General features: G+C 53.5%; 7 protein-coding genes across 7 annotated transcripts; 4 read left to right on the top strand and 3 right to left on the bottom strand.

Moving 5' to 3' along the window:
* Positions 1 to 1,188: 1,188 nt before the first annotated feature.
* KRP23_11409 (Sphingomyelin phosphodiesterase 2) lies at positions 1,189 to 2,761 on the top strand (the record flags this gene model as incomplete). The annotated part of the gene is made up of 2 exons (XM_067881958.1): positions 1,189 to 1,351; positions 1,428 to 2,761. The coding sequence occupies 2 exons, from the start codon at positions 1,189 to 1,191 to the stop codon at positions 2,759 to 2,761; spliced, it is 1,497 nt and encodes a 498-aa protein (XP_067740246.1).
* Positions 2,762 to 3,740: 979 nt separating this feature from the next.
* On the top strand, positions 3,741 to 4,487 carry KRP23_11408 (uncharacterized protein; the record flags this gene model as incomplete). Its single annotated transcript, XM_067881956.1, has 1 exon — positions 3,741 to 4,487. One exon carries the CDS (start codon positions 3,741 to 3,743, stop codon positions 4,485 to 4,487), a length of 747 nt encoding a protein of 248 aa, XP_067740245.1.
* A 3,909-nt stretch (positions 4,488 to 8,396) lies between these two features.
* KRP23_11407 (uncharacterized protein) lies at positions 8,397 to 8,868 on the bottom strand (the record flags this gene model as incomplete). The annotated part of the gene is made up of 2 exons (XM_067881955.1): positions 8,397 to 8,400; positions 8,483 to 8,868. 2 exons carry the CDS (start codon positions 8,866 to 8,868, stop codon positions 8,397 to 8,399), a joined length of 390 nt encoding a protein of 129 aa, XP_067740244.1.
* A 3,793-nt stretch (positions 8,869 to 12,661) lies between these two features.
* Positions 12,662 to 14,290, top strand: KRP23_11406 (Cytochrome P450 86A2; the record flags this gene model as incomplete). The annotated part of the gene is made up of 1 exon (XM_067881954.1): positions 12,662 to 14,290. The coding sequence occupies one exon, from the start codon at positions 12,662 to 12,664 to the stop codon at positions 14,288 to 14,290; it is 1,629 nt and encodes a 542-aa protein (XP_067740243.1).
* Positions 14,291 to 14,481: 191 nt separating this feature from the next.
* Positions 14,482 to 16,068, bottom strand: KRP23_11405 (Endopolygalacturonase B; the record flags this gene model as incomplete). Its single annotated transcript, XM_067881953.1, has 1 exon — positions 14,482 to 16,068. One exon carries the CDS (start codon positions 16,066 to 16,068, stop codon positions 14,482 to 14,484), a length of 1,587 nt encoding a protein of 528 aa, XP_067740242.1.
* A 1,640-nt stretch (positions 16,069 to 17,708) lies between these two features.
* On the bottom strand, positions 17,709 to 18,953 carry KRP23_11404 (uncharacterized protein; the record flags this gene model as incomplete). The annotated part of the gene is made up of 1 exon (XM_067881952.1): positions 17,709 to 18,953. The coding sequence occupies one exon, from the start codon at positions 18,951 to 18,953 to the stop codon at positions 17,709 to 17,711; it is 1,245 nt and encodes a 414-aa protein (XP_067740241.1).
* A 115-nt stretch (positions 18,954 to 19,068) lies between these two features.
* Positions 19,069 to 20,240, top strand: KRP23_11403 (uncharacterized protein; the record flags this gene model as incomplete). Its single annotated transcript, XM_067881951.1, has 8 exons — positions 19,069 to 19,301; positions 19,381 to 19,423; positions 19,487 to 19,547; positions 19,611 to 19,686; positions 19,750 to 19,794; positions 19,865 to 19,949; positions 20,030 to 20,100; positions 20,159 to 20,240. 8 exons carry the CDS (start codon positions 19,069 to 19,071, stop codon positions 20,238 to 20,240), a joined length of 696 nt encoding a protein of 231 aa, XP_067740240.1.
* Between the last annotated feature and the right edge of the window lie 1,880 nt (positions 20,241 to 22,120).

Raw genomic sequence — 22,120 nt, 5'->3', positions numbered from 1 at the left:
ACAGCAAATATGTTAGTTCCCGATATTGATATGGCGCGTGCTGTGGCCCGGCAAGTCCCTCGGTTTATTCCTGCATTTAGTTCTATCAGCTAGTTCCAGCTCGCATCACGAACGAGTTAGATTGTGAGTCACCTGACATATTACAAGCTTGACATCAAGACAGTGGAGCATCTGTCGAAGCTCACGTACAATTCCTCGCTTGCGATGTCTGCCCATGGCCCGGTCGTCACGCCACTGTTTCCGTTGGAACCTGCGTCTAGCAAACTGGTCAGATGAGAAGTACATGCCAAGTCCGGCAAATGCACGTTTCATAAAGTAGATACGCGTTCATAAGCTGCATCGCACCCGGCCCTTTACAAAAGCTATCATGTGGGCGAGATGCGTAACAATCCTCGATTGACTGAGGTCTTAGACGTGTAACACCGCGGTTGGCCGACATGCAACCGTGTTGTTGGCAGTTGAAATAGCAACTGCCACCTTGGGACCTTGGAGTACTTCTGCCTTTGCCTGAGCGCTCGGGCCACTTCGCTTCGCAGAACGAACGACTCGATCATTGCGCTGCGCGGTTGTCATAACACTAAAAATTCTCTAGCCACAGAGTGAGTGGTCATGCTCTAACATTGCCCCACCCCACGCCCCATCCACTTAACTGCAGCCTGCCATTCACCTCTTTTCGTGAGACAGATTTTCGCAGTCGACTTGTTAAACGCGAATCTGAAGTTGAAGTAGGACGGCAACTTCAACCAAAGCAAGCCACATTCGTGTCGAATGTACTGTGTGGTGCGAGTCTTACTTCACCCTAAAACAATTCTCCCAGGATAGCAGCAGCCCGAGCCCGACGCGCATTCCAACTGCTGCCCTTCCCCACGCCCTATCGACGTCAACAACACAGAGCAGCCGCAGCCGTACGTTCAATTTCTTTCGACGTCGCTAATAATCGGCCACGGAGCTCAACATCTTGAGCTCAAACATCCAGCAGCCTCCCAAATCGTGTCATCGCGACAACTACATGCACAACCGCACGCGATGCTATCCCGACGATCCCGCCGAGCGCGCGCTGTGATTGGACGGAAATCCCAGGAATAATTCTCAGGTCGCTCATTTCCTTCACTTCCAGTCCAAGCCGCACACTTCGAAAGCTCTTCAAGCCTCGACCCGCTCGACTCGTTTCTAAATTTCCCGCCGCCAATGGAGGAGCACGTCGTGGAGCGGATCCGCCAGCGCGTACTGCTGGAGGTGTTCAATCTGGATCCGGTGGCCTCACCCGCGCCGTCCCGGGCGTCGTGGCCCGACTGGAGCGAGCAGGACAAGCGCCACGTGCGACTGCGCGTGCTGAGCCTCAACGCCTGGGGTATTATTCAGTATTCACTTAGTGATTAATGATAGAAACGGTAGAAACTGACACTGCTGCTCTTACTGCTTGCCAGGCCTGCCGGTCGCCCCCAAGTGCACGGAGCGCGCGGCCGAGATCGCCAGCGCCATCTCGAGCGACTACGACCTCGTGGTGCTGCAGGAAATCTGGCATCTCCGAGAACGCAACCTGGTCATTTCTAAAGCGCAGCAGAGTGGCTTCTACTACTACCACTACTTCAATCCGGCCGTGGGGTTCCCGTTCCCAATGGGGGCGGACTCGTTCGGCACGGGGCTGCTCGTGCTGTCCAAGTTGCCCATTTCCAGTGCTCTGTACCACTCGTTCAGTCTCAGTGGGAGACCTTACGCTCTCCACGAGTCGGACTTTGTGGCCAATAAAGGAGTGGGGCTGCTCCGGGTCGAGACGCCCGCAGGACAGATCGACGTGTACGTGACGCACTTGCTGGCCAACTACAACACAGGAGGCAAACCCGGACCTGGAGATTTCTACCAGTGGCATCGAACGGGTCAGAGCTATGAACTCACGCAGTTCATATCCGCTACCAACCGTAACAAGCTCACGATCGTTTGCGGAGACTTTAACTCGTCTCCGGACTGTCTGGAGCTCAAGGTGCCGAAGCAGTTGCTGTGTTTGAGAGACGCCTACACAGACACGAACGATGAGGACGGGTTGACGTTTGCGTCGCCGGATAACAAGTACTCGCATGGGGAACACCCCATGCGCATGGACTACGTCATGTACAAGATCGACAAGGAGCCCCAGGGCGAGCCAGACTGGCATCTGGTGAAGAGCAGCATCTTCAAGGGCTTCTTCACCGATGCACGCGGCGAGAAGACGCCGCTGTCGGACCACTTTGGCGTCCGAGCGGAGTTCGTCTTCAGCGAACCGAGGCCACACATCTGCGAGCAGCAGGAGGGCTACGACGTCGTGTCCACGGACGAAGTGGAATCGCCCAACTCGGCAAGCGCGGCAGAGCGCTCCTGCCCGACAACGACTTGCTCCCACTGCGACGAGCAGGACCAGCAGCAGAGCGAGGAAGATAAAGCCGCCGCGGACGCTGCGTGCCTACAGGAGGTGCAGAACTTGCTGTTCATCGGCCGCAATGAGGCAATCGCGGCCCGGCACACGCGCCTGTGGCGCGCCGTGGCCTTCTTTGTGGCAGCGCTGGCGGTGTTTGTGACCCACATGATGTCCATCGTGGTGTCGAATTGGTCCTGGGTCGCCGTGCTGCTGTTCGGTATGATCAGCGTGACGGAGTACGTCCTGACTTTCTTCTTCCTCACTTTCGAGTGTTCGACGTTCACGGAGCTCATCAACCAGGTGCAGCTTCACCTCCACCTGCACGCGCAGCAGACCAAAGGGATGGTCCAAGCGAGAGCGAACCAGTAGTGAACGAAAGCGGCCGCGGCGTGCCTCTCGGTGCGCCCGCCGCCGCGTGTTCGTGTAGACGGCAAGCAGCGCAGCATAGACGCAGGTCATGGACGAACAGTGAAAGGAAAAAGTTTAATCGATTGTAACAATTGCTCGAAGTGCAAAAGTATCTTGTCGGCGTTGAAAGCATTCTTGAAGTGCCAACCAGCTGCCGAACGCTTACGACCATCTGCAGCGTTATGCCGCAACTGTGAGCGAGGCGTGAGAACAGAGGGTGGGTTAGCAGAACACGAAACCAATGATGCTGGTATGCATGCTGCGAACAATACCAGCACCTATCAAACCAGAGGCACTACTAGCAGGTCAGCTGGCTGAGGCGGCACGTTTTCGATTTCTATATCGCTCGACGCACTGAACCCCGACTGCAGATAGATACAGGACGGCGTTGGCGCGTCTTCACACGGTTGACTCAAGGTCATCAAGGAGTTTGCATGTTTGCCAGCACCCGAGGAAATTCCAGTGGCATCTGCCGCTCGACATAAGAAACCATCCGCTCTCAAGCGCGTTACTCGAGCGTGACGCACGCCACGAGCGAATACCCACCTAGCATTAATCCAAAACTCGTCAAGCACGTCCAACGCAGAATGGTCGAGCGGTAGCCAGCCGCTTGTGAGCGGGACCTTGTCGATATCTGCCAGCCATCGATCTTTCGCTGCTCGGCGACAACGTGACGACGGTCGCAGCGCCTGGGCCTCTCCAAAGTGAGCCCAGAGACCGACATACGGCCAGGCAACGGGAACCCAGGAAACAGCCGCATCGGCAGTCGAGCAGTCTTTCGTGGCTCGTATCGGAGCCCGATGCATTTGGGATGGATTCTCATCGACACATGGCCCGCTTGCTGTTTCTGTAGTTTACCTCCGCGACTTGAGTTGGAACATGACTCAACCATTCTCACTTTCGACGCGTCCGTCGTGTTGCGCCTCCAACAAGTACCAGCATGCGTCGTCCGAAATACGCACCGCACCTCGTGACCATCTCCGAGACCGCCACCATGTCGGTGAGCAAGGGGAAGGAGCGTCCGATCGCTGAAGCTCGGGGACACCTCGCCTCGCCTCGTCCATGCGATCCCCGAATCGAGCGATCGCATTCGGCACCTCCGGAAGCGGAAGCCACGGACCGACGGATGCCTACGGCGGCATTGAAGCGTAGTCGGTCGCTGTCGGCCAAGTGTATGTCGATCAGCAGCCTCAACAAGCCCAGCACGGCTGCGACCGAGACTCGGGCTACATCCCCGACTGCTGAGGACAAGAAGTCTGCATCTCCAAAGGCAGTCCACAGGGGTAACAAGTACGACCGATCCAGTCTTCACAGTGCCGTTCGAAAGGGAGATAAGCAGGCGGTCAAGAAGCTGCTCGAGACGGAGCCTGGGCTTTTGTGGAAGGCTGACAACCGCGGCAACCACCCGTTGCACTACGCTGCTAGTCCTAACGTCCCGGATGGAGCTACGATCGTCTACATGCTGCTGAAAGCTGGTGCGCCCGTGAACGCGTTGAACGACCGACAACAGACCCCGCTGCTGATCTCCGTCATCTCGAATGAGGACGACGATGACAAAGTGGCAAGAGTGTTGCTTTACTACCATGCAAAACCCATGGTCAAGGTCACGGACGATCTCATGCTGGCGCAGTACGCATCGTCTCGGAAGCTGCACAAAATTGCAGCAGCTATCCGCGAGTACATGTGAGCGCGGCCTTGTATTATCTAACGCTGCGAGTCGAAGCGGCAACGATGGCACAAGCGAGTTAGTGGTAGACAGATGTGGTAACGTGTAGTTTATTGGAAGTGTTGAATAACTTAATGTAAGTCAAAGACCAATGCCAAGTTGAAAAAAATAAATCAAACGTAAGAAAATAAGTCGAGAAGAGAGTACTAGGAATATGCAGATGGGAAGTGACCTCAACTGCCACAAGAGGTTGGTTGGAGAGAAGACTAATACAAGCCAACCTTTGTCTGCGCTAAGTGAAGTAGTTACTGCACCCGGTGAGGTGGGCCTTCTCATATCTTTTCTCTGGGGTGGGATAAAACCCTGGACAAACAAAGAAGCAAACTACAAAACGGAGCTGAAGATGCGCTTGGCTGATTTGGAATTCCTGGCACCCTGGTGCGCGTTCATGAAAAATCTTGTTGACGACACGGACAGCGAGATCGAAGTCTCCCGCTGGGGGCCAGAATACGGATCAGCTATTCAATTCTCCGTTGAATTTCCAAAGCTCGTGGTTGGGTCGTTGGCTGAGCGTGAACTTCGACTCAAGATCCTTCGCGAGGGGCTGTCACTATTTGCTGCGATTGCGTGGATCAACGCAGAAACGCTGATTTCCCTACTGAGTTTGTGTACGTGCCATCCGCCGCAAGTTTGGGAAAATCACGAGTTGGATGTGGAGGAACTTCCGGTATTTGTCGAGTTGAAGATATCATCGGAGGGAATCCCAACTACTGATCTGCGTTGGATGGAGGACACGCTCGTTTCCACTTGCTGCAGTTTGGGATCTCACAACACAAGCCACGGATTTCAGGAAGCATGGAGGAAGCTCGAGCTGATGGCTCACTCATCTGTGTCACCCGCGCTGAGAGGCGTCGACATCCCGGTACGTCTTAGGATTGACGACTGTGACACCAAGAAGGGTGAAGCTGTATTGAGACGAGCCTGGGACGTGATCAGAGATACGCTGGACAGCGATCAGATCTGTTGGGGCTGGGCTTCATTGTCTTTTGGCATGGCTACGTCACGTTCAAGAGGTGGTTACTATTCCTCGTTTCTCTTGGATTCAATCAGCGCAAGGAATACCCCCACAACGTTTAGATCATCTCAGAGCCGTGGTGAGCACACTATTAATGTCAAGTTCGCGGAGCTCGTTAATGAAATAAGCGGTCACGTTCAGTTTTCGACGCTACCGATCAGGCTGCTGAACGGACAAGAAACACAAGCGGCATCGGAATCTACCTGCCGAATGGTATCGGGTCTTCTTAGTAGAGACACCTGCATAGCCCCAACCAAGCCAACGAGATGCACTACAAACTGCATCAAAATGGAATTTCACGACCGGTTTATGTGGGAGCTCAAAGCATTCTGTGCTGCAATTGCAGTGACGCGATCGTGCCAATCGGTCCACATTATGCCTTCTTGGACATACAGTACTGATGGGGCAACACGCGCTGCAGTGTGGCAATGGTTAGCATACGCTTTGTTCTCGAAGCGCGCTCGGTCAAGATCCTCCGTAAGCAGAATGAAACTTACTGAAGTGGATCTAAAAATTGAAGATGTCAAGGCTATCGCAAAGGTACTTGCAAACGATAGCCCAGTACCAGACCACGCGAGCATCAACGACCAAGTGCAAGCTCAAGATGAACGTGAATATCACGTGAACGAGAGTGCAACCGTGCGAGTGAATGGGATTGTAGGACGTACTGGGGCAGTTGAGTCATCGGAAGTTCTACGAGGAAGACGTGTCTGTGGTGTGAAAATCATTGGAGATGATGGCAGAAGGGAGTGGGTTGATGCGATTGTTCCCGGGGTGGGTCTGTGTGCGCTCCAGCGTCGCAGTCTCGCCCCATGCAACCATGTGCCAGCTGCCAAGGAAACCCCCAGGAAAATGCTGGAGTTGGGATTCGCTTATTCATCGGGAGCTGCCGAAGGACTACCCCAGCTACTACATCTGGTGGGTTCGTATCTGCAGTCTCTGCGACTGACTTTCAGTAGCGTGCACTTAACTCGTGTACTTGATCCTTTCTGGATTATTGCCTCGTGCCCTCACCTTCTGGAGCTGTCCGTAAGAAACAGGAGGCTCTCAGCTATTAATTTCGTTCGCGCCTGCGAGGGAAATGGTTTTCATGTACGTCACCTGGAAGCTGCGTTTGATGAGTTACGCGTGGTGGCAAATACACTGTGCGATGCGTCTCACTCTCTGTCAAGACACCTGCAATGGTGGGATTGTCCACTAGTTTGCTACCACGAATCGCTGCCACCGCAGCCAATGCTTGCCTCCAATCGATCGCTGGAATACCTGACAGTGAGGGTTCTGCATTTTAGCGACTATCAAATGATCCGAGAAAATTTGGCATGTCACGATGGTGAAGAGCTTCAGGCGAAGAAGGAACTCCAAATGGATTGCAGGCTGGCTTTCTTGAGCGTGATCAACCGGAGTGAACCCCCTCCTGCTAAAAAGCAGGCACACGGACAACGACTGAGACTTCAGCCTCTGGATCGCGACACAACGTCTATGATTTTTGAGTTCGTAGAGGAGCGCGCGGTGCGTAAAGTGAGAACTACGTACGGGTGGAATAAATAAACATCCGCCCCAATTACAGTAAGTATACTTACTTCAAGACATTTCGTGTCCGGGTGGCAGTCAATTGCACAATTTTGAACGCAAAGCCGAACAACAACACCATTGATTTACTGAATCATTGCCTCACCTTGCATCAGGTTCATAGAAACACTCTGGTACTTACGCAGAGGCTGCAGGTGTCAAGGGGGTGACTTCCACGCTCAAGCCGCCCTTGACCGGGGTGGTGAGTGAGAACTCATACGTGAGCGTCCACGGATCCTCAATAGTCTTGATGTCAAACTTGCTGAAAAGCGTAGCCAAGGTTAACTTAATCTCCATCATCGCGAACTTCTGGCCGATGCACACGTGCTGGCCAGACCCGAAGCCGCTGAACACGTAGGGGGATAGGACACGAAGCTTGCCCGTCTCCGGATCAATCATGCGCTCAGGCTTGAACTCGAGCGCGTCCTCTCCCCACGTCCTCTTGTTGCGCGCGTTGCAGTAGGAAGAGATCATCAACGTCTGTCCCTTCTCCACAAAGGTGCCATCGACCAGCGTCGTGCTTTCCATCGCTTCACGCACGATGAAGCCAGTGGACGGGTGCAGACGCATGTTCTCCTTCATGACGGCTTCGAGGTAGACGAGGTCACGAACCTGGTCCTGCGTCGGCACCTTAATCTCGCCCGTGAGAAGTCCTGGCAGCTTGTCCTTCATCTCTTCCCGGATCTTCTGCAGCACCTCCGGGTAGCGGTTCATGTTGACAATGAACCAGCACATGTTGTCGGCCGTCGAGTCCTTGCCGGCAAACGCGAAAGACATGACCATATCCCGCATGATGGTGGCGTCGTCGTCCTCGATGTGCATCTCCTCCGTCTGTCGGAGCTTGCTCTCCATGAAGAGCGAGATCAGATCTCTGGCCACCAGTTTCTCGCCCTTGGCAGCAAGCTCCGCCTTCTTGTTCATGGACTGCACGATCACATCGTTGATGAACTTTTGAATAATGGTGTTGTTCTCCTTGAAGACGCGTTCCCAGCCAACGTTCAGGTACCTCTTGAGCTCCCAGAGCCACATCGGCGACTGAATACGCACGCCAAACGCCACGCACGCCTTGTTAAATGCCTTCAGGAACTCGTGGTCGTCGTCTCGGTCAGGACTGTTCTTGAGCGTGTCCAGCTCAATGCCAAAGGCGATTTTAGCAATCACATCCATCGTGAAGTGGCTCAGCTCCTGCTTGACGCTGAACGTTCGGCCGCGCGTGTGGTACACACCCAACACATCCAGGAACACACTCAACTTCTCGCACACAGTCGCCTCCATCACGTCCTTCATCATCTGCATGGAGAACAAGTGGCTCGCCGTCTTGCGGTGGTAGAACCACAAGTCTCCGTCCGTGATGACCATCCCGTTGCCGAACAGGTCATAACTGATATGTTGACCCGTGGGGCCCCGGAGGAACACGTCGTCCTGGGTCTTGAGCACGTCCTCGAATATCTCGGGCGAGGACAGCACGATGTTCGCCGGACGACCAGGGATAGTGAACATCCACGGGCGGTTGTCGAACTCGGTGGACTGTTCGTTCAACCAGTCGTGGAAGCGCTCGGCATTGCCACCGGCGTCCAGGATGTTCTTGAGAATGGGGAGCGTGGTCTTCGGCATGGGCGGCAGCTTGCGAGCTTCAATCGTCGCGTTCTTCTTGGAGCTGTGCAGTAGCAACGACAGACCCAAACTCACGGCCACTGCCGCAGCGGCGGCGACAGCCACGTCATTGCGATCGCCGAGGAGTTCCGACACAGCTTTCATGGCGTCGAGTTAGTGGAGCCTGCGATTCCGACGGGCTGTGATCGACGGCTGGAAAGCGCGAGTGGGGAAGGAGGTCAAGCAACGGAGGGCCATGCGGACTTCCAGACGGGCCACATGCTCATTGAAGAAAAGGGGCTGACAGCGGAGCCAATTCCCTCCCCGATCTTCCCGTGTGTATCCAGGGGCAATGGCACTCGTCCTTGTCCCGAGACGAGAGGCAAGTGTTGACAGCGTTTGTATAGGTTCCGTCTTAAGTGATGAAGTTGCACTGCATTTAGAGAACGGCGATCGCCCCCCTGGAACAGAAGTACACACAACGGCAACACGCACATGCAGTATACGCTTCTACCTTGCGCCATGCACAAGTTGCCGCAAAGTCAGATCTCTTCATGGTCACGTGGAAATTCCGTGGTGGAAGTGTTGAAGTCCCAAGGCACGAGGTTCCAAAGAGGTGACCCAAGTTGAAATGCGGCCAAATGCATACTCCACTCTCGCTCGACCGACAACAAGACCGCGCCGTTGTTGACTATCAACGAAAGTGCATTGTCACGCGCCTTTAATTTGTTTTCATATAGCGCTGCTGCGATGCACTTCGATCGTCGAATGCATGTCGCCATCGATCACATTCGGTAGCAGACCATCGAGAGTTTGTCGAGTTGAAAATTTGCCATGTTCATGCACGAGGTCGTAGCCAAATCGGCCTGCAATTCATTACTGTCGTCTTCCATCTATCAATCGCACCCGAAGTTTTCAGTCTGTAGATTTCATTCCTAGCTACGATGCTTCTTGAAGAGTTGGAGTTCATGTCGGCATCAATGAAAAGAATTTTTGATGATACAGGTAGTGAGGTGAAAGTCTGGCGGTGGGGTCCAAACTACGAGGCTTCTGTCCACGTCACTATTGGATATCCACATGCCTTTGCTTACTTGCTTGGCCACGGCACAAGTCGCACAGAAAATTCAAACAGGCTCATAATGATGCGTGAGGGGCTCTCACTGTTTGCCGCCATCGGGTGGATTGATGCGGAGGCCCTCGTCCACCTATTGAAAAAGTTTGTGTGCCAACCAGAAGAACTTTATCGAGGTCATGTATCCGAGATGGAAAAATTACCAGTAATGATTGAGTTGAAGTCAAAACTTGTTGAAGATTTTGACTCGCTGAAACAAAGCCTGATGCTAATGTGCTCTCGACTAGGACCGCACAACACGAGTACGGGTTTCAGGGAAACGTGGAAACAGATTGAGGCGTGGTCGAACATGTCAAGAGCCTTGCCTACGTCTGTAGCGGCTGAATCTTCGGTACGAGGTCTCAAAGTCCCCGTACGTCTTGTGGTTGAAGAATTTGATTTGAGCATGAGCTGCATCGTATTGGCACATTCTTGGGAGGCAATTAAAAACAATCTGGATAATGACCAAGTGAGGCTTCTTCGAGCCTGGAAAGCACACTAACATGTTCGAAACCCTCACCACAAGGTTTTTACACGTCTTTTATTATGGACTCGGTCAATGCGAGCCATATTGACAAGGACAACTGGTATAACAAATCAACCATCGCCTTTATCCAGCTCATTTGCAACATGTGTGGCAGGGTCCGCTTTTCCAGGGTGAAGTTTTGGCTATCAGCCGAGCCGACAGAATACGCATCCATATTCCGAATGATTTCCAGTATACTTCCTATCGACAGCCATTCCAGCAATGTCGAACCTGATTCGTGTATTGCGAAAGCTGTTCACGTGCAGTTTCACCCTCAGCTGGGATGGCAGCTCTAAGCTTTTTGTGCAGCTCTGGCCGTGACACAGTCCTGCCAGTCCATTCACGTTTTTCCACAGGTGTGTTACAGTGTATATGACATGAATCGAGGCACTGGTTGGCGTATGCGCTTTTCTCGAAGCGAGCGCTTTCTCGCTCTTCGGTCAGAAGAATCAAAATTGCCGAAGTGGATTTTAGCGTTGAAGATGCTGAGGCTATTGCGAAAGTTCTTGAGAGCGACAATCCGGAACAGGAACTTTTTGCCATCGAGTGGCAGAGAACGTCAGCTACTGGGCCAAATGAACACGAGTATGAAGTGAAAGAGGACGCTATCGTCGGAATATTCGATAACGAAGGGTGCGTATTCGACTCTCGAGATGTTCTTCGCGGAAGGCGTGTGTGCGGGGTCAAGTTGGTGGATGACGACAACGAAAGCGAGTGGGTCAATGCAATTAATCCTGGAGTTGGCCTTTGTGATCTACACCGAAGTAGTCTGGTTCGATCTAGGTCTGGGCATGTTCAGGCAAGCCACAACGAATTGTTGTTGAACATGGAGATCGTATTCCACCCCGATAACGGACTTCCTCGTCTACTGGGCCTGATTGGGCCGTCACTGCAGTGTATACGACTAACGCTACGCAACAATAACTACGCAATACCTGCATTCGACATGTCATGGGTAATTTCTTCGTGTCCGAGATTGTCGGAACTGACGATTGAGAGCCGTCACGTAGCCGCGGAATCCTTTGTGCAAACATGCGAGAGGAATAATTCTCGACTTCGTAGACTGCAGGTTTATTTCGACGATATATCCGTGGTGGCAAATACTCTGAAGGACAGCTCTCAACGTCTGGTCAAGTATGATCGACAAGAGGTCAACGCACAGGGAGGAAAGTTTCGGACAGAGTGCAAGGCGGCCTTTTTGAGCGTGTTTAGCTCAAAGCTCAATTGTTCTCCACCCCAAAAAATGGTCCACGGTCTATCGACGCTACGTCTTCCTGGCGCTGATGTGATGGCAATTGTATTCAACTTTGCGTCGGACCGCGCGGTTCGAGAGGTAAAGGTTGTCCGCGGCTAGGAATATGGAATACGATGTTCCGTTGAACTTTACTGCAGGCGAAGTATGCTTGTATTTCAATTCAAAACCTTTATGTAGTTGGCTTCCTATCTTACCCGATACCGTCGTCGCATTTCCCCGAACCAACAGGACCCTTACATGTTGTTGGTGTTTGGAAAGGTCTTCCTCCATGGCTGGGCCGTCGTTGTTGAGTCTCTCAACAATGAAGAACCCGTGGACGATATTTCGCCTGGAGCTGAGCATCGCTGACACAGACAAGCAGAAGCGTTTGGTCGCGGTTCAATGCAGTAGCACACTCGGTTCGCCCAGACTGCTCATTCGTTTGTAGCAGCAGCAGTGCAAGGTACAAGTACTTCAAATCCATTGACGATGTACCTGCGCTGGTGGGTAAACGGCGATGGCATCTATCATGGCTGTCGCCCAAGCCGTCGAGACCAGCAAAATGGGGCGTCATCGACCCGTGCAAGACAGCAACAAAACGCTCGACGTGAAGGAAGCCACGCTGTCGAGGATGCTCTTCGGGTTTACTGGACCTATCCGTAAAGTAAACGTTGCCCTCTGCCAGTTATGCAGCAGTCTACCGTAGCACTTCCATCGTGTATGACTTCCAGCCAAGACCCCGTTCACAATCGTCCGCGATAAGCGCCATTCGTTCCCTACACAGTTTTCTCCAAGGTCCTCGGTCTCCAGTCCCTGACAGGCTGTCGGTGGCAGTGATCTCCACTCCCACGCCGACCTTGAAGTGGTTTGAATGACCACGGGAAGGTCAGTTGACGGACGGATCAGTAGAGACGCCCTCATCCGTGGCCCTTTTCTCATCATGCAAGGTGTCAACTTATGGCTCGTCTCGGGGAGGGAAGTCTCCGTATGAACCCCCAAAACGACCGTCTGCGACTGCAATCATGCCACCCTTCACTTGCGCTTTTCACCCGTCGATCACAGGCACAGTCTCCACTAACTCGACGCCATGAAAGCTGTGTCGGAACTCCTCGGCGATCGCAATGACGTGGCTGTCGCCGCCGCTGCGGCAGTGGCCGTGAGTTTGGGTCTGTCGTTGCTACTGCACAGCTCCAAGAAGAACGCGACGATTGAAGCTCGCAAGCTGCCGCCCATGCCGAAGACCACGCTCCCCATTCTCAAGAACATCCTGGACGCCGGTGGCAATGCCGAGCGCTTCCACGACTGGCTGAACGAACAGTCCATCGAGTTCGACAACCGTCCGTGGATGTTCGCCATCCCCGGACGCCCGGCGACTATCGTGCTGTCCTCACCCGACATGTTCGAGGACGTGCTCAAGACCCAGGACGACGTGTTCCTGCGTGGACCAGTGGGGCAGTACATCAGCTACGACATCTTTGGCAACGGCATGGTCATCTCGGACGGTGATCCGTGGTTCTACCACCGCAAGACGGCGAGCCACTTGTTCTCCATGCAGATGATGAAGGACGTGATGGAGGCGACTGTGGGTGAGAAACTTGGAGTGTTCCTGGATGTGTTGGACATTTACCACAAACGTGGCAAGCCGTTCAGTATCAAGGAGGAGCTGAGCCACTTCACCATGGACGCCATTGCCAAGATTGGCTTCGGAATTGAGATGGACACGCTCAAGAACAGCCCTGACCGTGAAGAGGACCACGAGTTCCTGAAGGCTTTCAACGAGGGGTCAGTGGCGTTTGGCGTGCGCATTCAGTCGCCGCTGTGGCTCTGGGAGCTCAAGAAGTACCTGAACATCGGGTGGGAGAAGATTCTCATGGACAACACGCGGATCATGCACGAGTTTATCAACAAGGTGATCGTGCAGTCCATGAACAAGAAGGCGGAGCTTGCTGCAAAGGGCGAGAAACTGGTGGCCAGAGACCTCGTTACGCTCTTCATGGAGAGCAAGCTCCGACAGACGGAGGAGATGCACATCGAGGACGACGACGCCACCATCATGCGGGACATGGTCATGACGTTTGTGTTTGCCGGCAAGGACTCGACGGCGCACAGTATGGGCTGGTTCATTGTCAACATGAACCGCTACCCGGAGGTGCTGCAGAAGATCCGGGAAGAGATGAAGGACAAGCTGCCAGGACTTCTCACGGGCGAAATCAAGGTACCGACGGAGCAGCAGATCCGTGACTTGGTGTACCTCGAAGCGGTTGTGAAGGAGAACGTGCGTCTGCACCCGTCCACTGGCTTCATCGTGCGTGAAGCGATGGAAAGCACGACGCTGGTCGATGGCACCTTTGTGGAGAAGGGACAGACTATGATGGTCTCGTCGTACTGCAACGCGCGCAACAAGAGGACGTGGGGAGAGGACGCGCTTGAGTTCAAGCCTGAGCGCATGATTGATCCGGAGACGGGTAAGCTTCGTGTCCTATCTCCCTACGTGTTCAGCGCCTTCGGGTCTGGCCAGCACGTGTGCATCGGCCAGAAGTTCGCCCAAATGGAGATCAAGTTGGCGATGGCCACGCTTTTCAGCAAGTTCGACATCAAAACGGTTGAGGACCCGTGGACGCTCACGTACGAGTTTTCGCTCACAATCCCCGTCAAGGGACCACTGAACGTGGAAGTCACGCCTCTCGCTCCCTTGGCGACTGCAGCCTCTGCGTAGGCGGCGCAAACGCAACTGAGTAAAACATGAAAAATACGATTTCTATTCCCTGTTCGTGGATTCTTCGGACGCAGTTTAGGATCATCAGGCTTGAAAACATGGTCATTCAGATTTACGTCACACATGTTGGCTACTTGTCCCTTTCGGCTATCACAACATTGCTCTACGTCACAACAAGTAAACGCTAGGGCTTAGCAGTCCACACCGCTAGGCTCGCCGCTGCAGCTACCCGTGTCTCCTGTGACCGTGATGTCCGAGAACGTCCAGCCCGAGACCACGTCGGCGTTGACCAGAATGTCGTAGATGTCGTCGGCCGTGCCGGAGAGTCCCGAGATCGTGATGTCCGTGATCGCCACCTTACTGGTAGCGTCGCCAGTGTAGCCGCCCTCCGACTTGCTGTAGTCCGAGTGGATCACAATGGCGTTCTCGACGTTGGACAGGGTGTTGTCCGTGTATGAAGCGCCCGTGACTGTGCCGTACAGGTCAATGATGGTTTTGATACGGATACCGTTGACGCTGTCGATGATCTTGTTGTTCTTGACGGTCAGGCCGCTGACAATGTCCGACTCCGTGACGGAGTCTCCACCCAGCGAACCGATGGAGATACCGTGGCCACCGCTGCACGTGTTGCCCGAGAAGGTCGTGTCGTTACTGGACTGCATGGCGAGGCAGTCGTCCTGGTTGTACACCGTGCAGTCGGAGATCGTGAGGCCAACATTGCGGCTCAAGTCGAAGCCGTCCGTGTTCTTGGCGGTGTCGTCGCCAGCGCTGGAGTCCAGGGTCAAGCCCGTGAGCGTCGTGTCCTCGCAGTCCAGGATACTGAACGTGCGGTACGGCGAGTTCTTGATGTTGAAGCTCTCGAGCGTAGACGACATGACCTTCTTCAGACGGAAGAACACGGGCTTTGAGATGGACGTGCCTTGCTCCCAGTACCAGGATCCCTGGCCATCCAAAGTACCCGTGCCGGTGACAGTGAGGTCGTTACCCGTCAGCAGAATCAACGGGCCGTCCCATTCCTCCTCTCCGAACGTCGTGGTGCCCTCAAATGTAATCGTGGCACCGTCGGCAACGTTCGTCAGGTCCAGCGTGACTCCCTTGGGGACGGTCAAGTCGCTGATCACAATGCTGCTGCACGAGGACACGTCTGTCCCGTCCGAGTAGGTACCCGACAGAGTGCAGGCAGCGGTTGTCGTCGTGTTAGTGCTGCTGGAAGCGGTTGTAGCAGCCGCACTAGCGGCCGAATCTGCCGTCGATGTAGCGTAGGCGTCACTAGCAGCAGTTGACGCGGCTTCACTCGCTGCCGTCGAGGTGTAAGCAGCACTAGCAGCGGTGGACGAGTAGTCGGTGGTCTCACTTGCAGAGCTAGAAGACGTGTAGTCGGTGGTTGTGCTGGCGGCACTGGCATCGGTTGACGTGTAGGACGAGTACGTCGATGACGAGTACTGAGTCGAATCGCTGGTCGACGCAGCCGAGTATGAACCAGTCGACGCCGAAGACGACGTCAGGTAGTCCGACACCGCCGAGTCATCGGCTTCAGCGCCAATGGAGGCGTCTGTATCATCAGTAGAAGCAGAAGCAGCAACCGAAGTAGTGGCCGTCGTAGCCGTTGGTGTCGAGGTGGTGGCCTCACTGGAGCCGGCCGTGCTGGTGCTCACCGTTGAGGTGGACGGAGCCGCAGTCTTGGAGTTGCATTTGGTAGTGCCCTGCTGGACCATGGGTCCAGCCTGAGCAGCGCTGGCCAAGAGGGCGACCACAATCGTAGGGAAAAAGAACTTCATGTTGCTCTGCTTTGCTCGTTGAAGGCAAATGTGAGAATGAACTAATGACAGCACTTTGACAGTCGCGTCTGGCGTAGCAGAGCAGACAGCGGCCACCGACGTCAACGCCTTGAGTAGGCGAGTACCCGATCGTGATCGCTATCCAAATAATCCTGGTCGCCATCGCCGTCTGTGGGCGATGAAGAAATGTCGTGGACGCCACTCGCCTGTCAAGATATGAACGGCACACGGTAAGCTCCGATGCACGACTTGACGCGACTTGGGGACGCGTCAACACACTGACCGTGAGGCGGGCCATGTTTACCTAGTCGACTCTAGTCAATCGTTGATTACAATCGAGTAAAGGAGCGAGATACACGCCTCGAAAGCGGATGGGAGAGCTTCAGAGTCTCGCACCCGTCTTACGGCTGTAAGTTACAGCGCTGTGAGCCACAATGATGAAGGCAGCACGCGCCAAGGGCTCTTGGAAACCACCCGACTGATGAGGTGAACAACATTATCGGAATGACTTTCCTTTAGCGTTGGTCTCCAGTCTGCCACCGCTGGAGCAATTCATGGAGGGCCCTTCTTGGCAGTCGTCGACGAGTCTTGGGGCACGGTCGCTACATCGTCGAGATCCATTTCGCTAGTTATCCTCCAGCTGGGCACCAGCAACGTGTGAGGGTTTGGCGACATCAAGGACGATGGCGCATACTTGTTGGCGAAGACCTCACCCGAGTTATACGTCTTGGGAGATCCCTGACTACCCGGGGCTTCATCGTTTCATGGCCTTTTGTTTCGTGTGGGTCCATGGTCCAGCACCTCCAAACGGAAGTAGAACATCACCAATTTGAACTGTTATGGTCCTGTCCACTGTGACAGCATTGCCTCATGTTAACCAACAAATTTCCGAGCTTCTTCAGGCCGGAGGCACAATTGTTTCATCGACATCGTAGGCAGCTTTGGCCCGTGTACGAAGCAGAACACGCAGCCCAGCCAGTCCGAACTTGCGCATGGTACCTATTACTAGCTGGTTGGACACATTAAGCGCTTGGATCTCATTCCCGTTTACGTCAAGCAGCTCTTGTTTTATGAGCTCAAACACAACCTCGTCGACAAATGGTGTTGCTCCAGAATCGTTGAGGCCCGACAAAGCGTCGTCGTAGTCTTTCGTTGCCCTTGTCGCTACCCGTTCAGCTACTTGATCCGAAACATGGACAGCTCGATATACGATTAGAATCTCCACAGCAAGGAGTCTACAGAGTCGATTAGCTCTGTGAAATTCCTTGAGTTCTTCTTCAGCGTCGTTTGCATCCAGAAGTACCCGTTTATCTTCGCCCGCAAGTCCTTGTAGTTACTTGAACACGACATCATCCACTAGCTGCGCTAACGACCCCCGAGTATGATCATATACAACTCAAAACCGAACACAACAAATTGGTTCACATCGTGAAAACCGTGGTGCATTCTGAACAGTTTAAGATCAAACTTAAACGTGGTGCGCAGCCATTTGACGTGGTTTATCCCATTTTTGCCGACACTAATTGGAAATGCTGCTGCGCTGTAGTGACGAGAGGAAAGATAAAGTATGTAGTACAGCATCGCCAACAAAGTCAGGCACCGTAAAGCTAAGCGAGAATCATCCGCTTCTTAGTGTAGTTTTACTGAAACGCTCCCCAGGCAAGGTCCTTGTCGAGCGTCGGTGCCGACTCGGATTGTTGAGGAGCAGGCGCAAAACTGAATGGGTCACTTGAAGCAGGCGGGTCCTCGGTCTTCGCTGCAAATGGCAGGGGAGGCGAAGGGTCTTGCGCTGTAGCAGCACCAAACGTCCCCCAGCCACCACTGGACGCACTATTGTGCGAATGCATCAACGACGGGTTCACGTTAGTTTCTGCGTGTTTCGGTGGCGTCGTGGACGCCGATACCGTGCCCAACTCTCCCACCGTGAGCGCTCCTTTCGACAGCGCAAATGCAGGGTTCTTCGATTCTGCAAACGATGACCGCTGGGACATACTCCCAGCAGCAGAACCTCCTGACTTCACTGCTATGATGCGTCCCACCACATCTGCTTTCTTCGCCATTAACTGCGCAGTCTGTTGCTGGAGCGCCAGGAGCTCCTGCGTCAAGCCGCTCGCGACCTTCAGTGGGTCCTCCCGCGGCGTCGATTCGGACGTCACGCTGCGCATCTGCGCATTAATCTGCATGCTCTGAATCTCCTGCTTGGCCGCGTGCACGTGCTTCTGCAGCAAATTTCTCAGATCATCCAGCGCGTCCAGAGACCGCGAAGAGCTCGGGACAGGGAAACCCAGCGCGTCCACCTGGTCGGCGATGCGTTCCACACACGCGTGCAAGCTTTGGAGCGCTCTGGCTGCAGACTGGTCCACCCTGGAGAGCCCCTCCGCCTCCTGCTGCTTACTGCGGAGCTCCATGCTCACCAATTCACGCAGCGATTGGGCAGAACCCAACGGCGTCATTGAAGACGTAATCTGCGGATCATTGAAATCGGATCTCTGCTGTGTGTTCAGGTCATTTAATGGCTCGGGTCTCTCTGGGGTCAGATCTGGGGTCAGGTCTAGTGTCGGGAACAGGTAGCTGGGGAAAATGGGCGGGATCTGGACGAGGTTGCGCTTGGTCAGGCACACGATAAAGTGCATCCCCATGACGAACTCGGTCTCGTTCATGCGGTTCGGGTCTCGCAGCAGCTGCAGCGCCTTGAGCCGCGCGTACAGCTCCTGCACCTGTTGCTCCGAGAGGCTACTCTTGCGGAAGAAAGTCAGCGCAGCGTCGCGGGACACGAAGGCGCCGTCACTTAGCTTGGCGAAGAAGGCGCGGTAGCGATCGCCCTCCAGCTCGATCATCGTGTAGAGCTGCGCATCCAGCTGCACGTCGGCGGCGGCGAAGGACATTGTGGGAGGTGGCGGAAACTTGAATGCAGCCTAAATAAGGATATTCGGTTAATGGCACGATTATTCAACCTTAACTGTTATGCCACATTTGAATTTGAAACGGACCCGCGCCAAAATGGCGTCGAGGTCGCGGACGTCAATGACGTGGCGAGAGGGCCATGGGCCCAAGCGCCACCGACCGAGAGAAGAGGAGGGCGCAAGAAACGAGGGTGTGAAGGCTGTGGGCTTCCAGGTGCGCTCGGCGTCGGGCGCGGCGGGCACCGGATCTACGAACCACCTGCTGGTCTACTCGACGCGCTCATGCTGGCAGAGCTTCGTGCGGCCCAAGGAGACGCTCGTGCTGGCGCTGTAGGCTGCCGTGAATTTTACCTCGATGTTATGTATGCATTAACGGATGATGTTATTTGTTGTGGGGGCTCATTTGCAGGGAAACCAAGACACTGTTGTCGGAAATCCGGATTCTGAATAAGGTGACAGGGGGTTATGATGATTGGTGAGCAGACAGTGATTTTCTGACTGGGGTTGATATGTAGAACGCCTGTGCGGTGAGTGTGAGTGTGGCAGTGGAGAACCGGTCAAGGTCTTATGTCCATGGTATGGTGTGGGTGAGGTGACGAGGTTTGAAGCTGTGCGCTTATGGAGTGTTTTGCGCTGTAGTGAAAAAGCTGGACAACTTACCGCATAATAGGGAGGTGGTGGTGACGTTGCCGTTCTTCCCCTGCAATTTTGTCCGGTGAGTTGGGGGTTGTTGTTTTTCTACGAGGTTCGATGAGATGTTGACATTTCGTGGGGACAGACTGCAATTCGAGCGGCAAGCGTTGCCATCGATCGCCGTTTACGCGTACGGCTGCTCTTTAGAACACTGCAATCGTGCCGAAGTCGCTGACAGCTGACGATATTTCCATATTCAGAGTCCAGCCACTGGGCGTCCCTAGTGACGATATTGAGGCCGAATTAGGCCCCTCGCTCTGCACAGTACTCAGCCACACTACTGAGGTAAGCGTCATCATTGGCAATAGCGCTAAGGTTGGAGTGGTGTGCATATTGATGAAAATGTGCTCGTTCGCTTGTGGTAGAATCTCCTCTTCGGGTCCTCCTTACGTGCTAGTCAGCCTTTCATGGACTGCCTCAGTGACCACCGTTCAGGGTACGCGTACCGATGTTGTTTTCTATTTTGTTCAGGCTGTCTGATTATTTTGATGCAGTTCGCCAGAGTGGATGGCGAGGCAACGGGGATATCTGCTTGATGAGCGCATTGCCCGATTGGAGGCTGCGCTGTTTAGCTAATGCATGGATTGATTCGGATAGCGTCTAATAGAGGAACGGGGCATGTGTTTATTTGTGAATCACAGTAATGCTCAGCGTTCAGGTTAAGACAAGTGTACTGTGTTCGACGCATTATTCGAGTCAATCGCATGGCTTGACCCCTTTGCTGAAAACATGGTTGCAGAGGTTAGCTTTCACGCTTCGTCGATTAGAAAAAATATATTTTCGGTATCACTTCGTATTACGAAGTACAAATTATAATACAGTACCTAGCTTATTAATGCAGTGATAAACTTTTGTTTGTATAACAAACCAGCTAACATTACGGTGACGTTAGGCGATAGTTCATCTCGAAGCTCACTCTCGCTAAGCACCTGATTAGCCAAGTATAGTGGGAATCAAAAACAGACTAGCAGTTAGTGTGTAGTAAGTTTCACAAACATGTCTGCCTTGCACACTACTATTATAATACAACCGAGGGACTGGCCTCAATCACTTGTTCGTAAGGAGGTGATCGATGACACTAATGTATAACGCTACGATAAATGTTCCGATAGTATTACAATATTGTAGCACTGATAATGTAAAATTTGTTTCTTCTTGTGTGCCATAGGCCGAAGTGGTGGGCAAATAGCTTGACAAGCGTATGTATTGTGTTGCTATTTGTGAGGAAGTCGCCAAAGGGAAGCAAAGATGGTCGCGTAGGCGGTACCGGACCTTGCACAAGAACTCCGCATTCCCCGACTTTGTTAGCAAAACTCAAACTGTCTCTTACTTAGCCTATACTAGTACCATCTACCAACTTCTGGCAGCAAAGCCCTGCAATTGCCAATCCGAAGATGCCTTGTGGAAACGCAGGCAGGCTCACTAACGTACGGCACGTTTTCACAAAGCCGACAGATTGGAATTTTTCATCGCCCTCAAATCTCCATGGCAGCCAGCCAGGTTTTCAGTCGATTTTCTCAGTACATGTAAAACTAAAGACTAGCCCCTACATGTATGAAACATGTGGGATGTACGCACAGGATAACGACTCCGAACTGAGCAGCCTGACTGAGGTGAGAGTCCCATTGCCAATCTAAAGATCAAGCTGCAACAACTCTACAGTCTACTGTACCGGTAATAATACGTGCGACCCACATAGCCTCCACACACCCACAGATCGCCACGCTCAGACCATTTCAGTTGTCAATTTTCCATCAAGGTGAACATTCGGGAACTCTCTTGGTAACGTTACGTTTTTTACGGTGACCGCGTTGATGCAAGTGCTAATTCGTCTTGTTTTCGTCTGTTCAGATTAGTGATGAAGTTCATCCAAGCCAGCGCACTCGCCTTGGGGTTTACAACTGCGGTAGTCGCCTACTCGTTTTCCGATATTACGACTCCGTCGCCGGCTCGTATTTCTAGCTCGATAGAAACCAACACTGACCTAACAGTCGATGAAGAAAGTCGCATCATGGGAGGCATGGAGGCGAGGATCGCGGACTACTCGTACGTCGCGGGTATGCGCCTGGACTACGCAGATACGTACGCGAGCTGCGGCGGTACGTTGATACACCCGCAGTACGTCGTTACGGCTGCACACTGCGTCGAACCCACTCTGAACGAGACTTACGTCTCCCTTGGATCGGAATACCGCTCTGGATCAAGCTCCGATGAAACCGAGGCGGAGCACATACGTGTGGTGGAGAAGTTCCGCCACCCCCTGTTTAACATGTCGTCGGCGTTGTACGACGTGGGGTTGTTTAAGCTGGAGACACCATCAACTCAACAGCCAGGAAAGCTATGCGCAGCAGATGGATCTGAAAACGAGCCTGGAACAATGGCAACTGTTCTCGGCTGGGGATTATTGGGTAACGACACAAGCGTTGGAGAAAGCCTTCAAGCGGTGGAGATTGAGA

This window comes from Phytophthora ramorum (genome assembly GCF_020800215.1).
Source record: "Phytophthora ramorum isolate Pr-102 chromosome Unknown Phyram_PR-102_s0012, whole genome shotgun sequence".
In the NCBI taxonomy this organism is placed as follows: Eukaryota; Oomycota; class Peronosporomycetes; order Peronosporales; family Peronosporaceae; genus Phytophthora; species Phytophthora ramorum.
Note: the sequence above shows the minus strand (reverse complement) of the source record. Positions and strands in the feature narration are given on the sequence as shown.